The 2,408-nt window shown below is 33.8% G+C and overlaps 1 protein-coding gene across 3 annotated transcripts in view; it reads right to left on the minus strand.

The window, feature by feature from the left end:
* LOC109544295 (dachshund homolog 2) overlaps positions 1–2,408 on the minus strand; it is a 212,220-nt gene that overhangs the window by 22,037 nt on the left and 187,775 nt on the right. For 2 of the 3 annotated variants that reach the window (XM_048668109.1, XM_048668107.1), the window contains exon 10: positions 614–676. The exons of the other annotated variant lie outside the window; for it this stretch is intronic. In XM_048668109.1, the coding sequence (XP_048524066.1) occupies positions 614–676 (63 nt within the window). The remainder of the gene's footprint in view (positions 1–613; positions 677–2,408) is intronic. 3 annotated transcript variants of the gene reach the window in all.

A 2,408-nucleotide genomic window follows, 5' to 3' on the forward strand; every position in this document is an offset into this window, starting at 1 on the left:
TTAATTAAATGAAATAAACATAGAATATTAACTAACACCCGGTATATTGAAGAATTTTGCAAACCAAAAATAATATTCTCAGAATTCAAAGAAAAATCGCTGAAAGTAAAAGAAATCAATATAAACAATATTTTATTCGCTTTGTGTCCAAAATGGACAAAATTAATACTCCAAATGTATGCCAAGGCTTAAAGCAGCAACAACGCTACACATGTAAGTAAAAAAATTTAAATATCTGAACAAAGAATTCTAGTCTCTTCCCAAATTTGATTGTCCTGACTAATCACCTGTTAGGCCTAATTAATTTTAGAATGTTTTAAAGTGTTGCAATTGTGATGTATTTTAGTGTGTGATATGATGAGGCTGTTGACGAACTGTGATTGTTTTTTAAATTAATGAATTTTTTTTTTAAACTATGTTATTTTAGAAAAACTTATGATGGTGGAAAAATACACCGAAACGTATTTTAATTGATAAACAAAGGCAATAAATGACTGAAACCCAGGAATTAATTTTGATTTGCAATTGAAACAGTCAGGAAAGTATATACAATGAAGCTTAATGTTAATAATCTCCAATCACATCCTTTCGGTTTCATGAACCAGTTGCTTACCTCTATCTCTGGAAGATTCTAGAGGCATCAACCAGTTGAAGAAAACACGTGAAGTGAGCGAATCTGAGGGTATCAAAAAAAGCTGAATTAACGGTCTGGGAGTATGGAATAAATCAGAAATTATTGTTCGATGCGAGCCACTTCCTATGATGGAGTTGATTGTTTTGCTGAAAGTTGCGTATGCGTGGCTAAATTTTGTGATGGAAAAAATATTAAAATTCTAATAGGCACACCTGTCGGTTTAATCTCAATCAAATCCCCAACACCCCAATCACCGAACCGCCCCGGGCAGTTTCCGCAAGAACTATCTTTTCTTGCTCGCCCAGGGCCTTTAAAATAAATCCCAAGGAGGGTTCGCTTAGGAGGGGCCCCCAAGATATCTAATGTTCAATCTTGGAGTCGTTATTAGGGCACTAGGTAATATACGCGGCCGTCGGGCTATTCTGTCCTGCTGCTGATAGGGGAAGACGAATCATCATAAGTTTGCAGGTTTTCTAAGTCGAAGAAGTAGTTTTGCTGTGGTATGGAAAATTTGATGTTTGCCCAAAAGTATTAATCGGGTCAATAGTAAATAGGATGTCAACTAACAATGCAAATTCTAGCCCCCGAGGATGAGAAGTTTATGCAATCGAAACAGGCAGGATATTTGAAAATTAACTGTGGAGAAGACTGTGTGTTTGCTTAAATCTAATTAAGTAGCTGCACTGTGAGACGATGGACTTTTACATCAATTTATAAATAAGATAGTTACAGGATATTTCTGGTTTTTGTCAATGGATGATTAGTGAGGTATAATTAGTTATCCATTTTTCTGATGACGGCAGCAATGGTTTTCTGTTAGTGAAAAAATAATGCCGACAATATAGTGGAACTTGCGAATTCTCACTAATGTTTTTAGCATTCGCATAACAACTGTTTGACTGTTTCGGTTGCAATAACGCATATATTGATGAAATGGTACAATTAAACGACTGATTTTTTTGGTGTCCCTTTGAAGCTGAAAAGTTGGTACTTTTGTGTGCTGAGATTCTGCTAATGGTTCCTCAAATTGATGTAAAAAATAATTTCTTTTCACCTAAAATGTACAGACTGACCTTTGTATGTCTATGTTTGTCGATTAGGTTTTTTTAAGTACAAGGTTTTTTTATGCCTTGATTTTTCCTAAAAGTAAGCAGGTAAACGGAAATTTTACGAATTTTTAAACGTGTACGGAGAAAACTTCTTCAAAATGTTGCTTGAAAAATAAGAAGAAATATTATTAAAATTGGTTCGCCGGGATTATTTTTGATTGCAGATAACGATTTTTGATCTGAAGCTTTTTAGCGTCTGAAACCTAAGAGACGAATTCAATTCAATCTTTTGCTAACATATCGCAGGTTTTTGAAACATTTCTAAGATGTCGGAATTTTGTTAGATTTTGTTTTCAAAAAGAACCGTGGCTGGGAGACTGTTATGCGGCAAAAAACGAAAGAAATATGAATGTTGATGCCGGATATTTGGAAGTGTTAAAAATGTAATTTTTTCATCTTTTTTGCGCAGTGGAAAATAGTCGGTTTTTTTCTGACCTGACCGATTTAAGAAACGAATTTGCCGGCACCCAAAACATAAAAAAACTATACGAGATGTCTACATGTAGGATTTTAATTATATGTTATTATTTTACAAACTTCTTTTTGGGTATTTAGCCTCAAAAAATTTTTTTTGCACAGACGAGTTATCAGAGCGAATTTTCATATACTGTATTATCCTACTATTGTTACACAATTTATTAACATACTCTTTTTTAGGTTCATTT

This window comes from Dendroctonus ponderosae, unplaced genomic scaffold, assembly GCF_020466585.1.
Source record: "Dendroctonus ponderosae isolate FM_Combo_2020 unplaced genomic scaffold, Dpon_F_20191213v2 Dpon_F_20191213_1, whole genome shotgun sequence".
NCBI classification, from domain to species: Eukaryota; Metazoa; Arthropoda; class Insecta; order Coleoptera; family Curculionidae; genus Dendroctonus; species Dendroctonus ponderosae.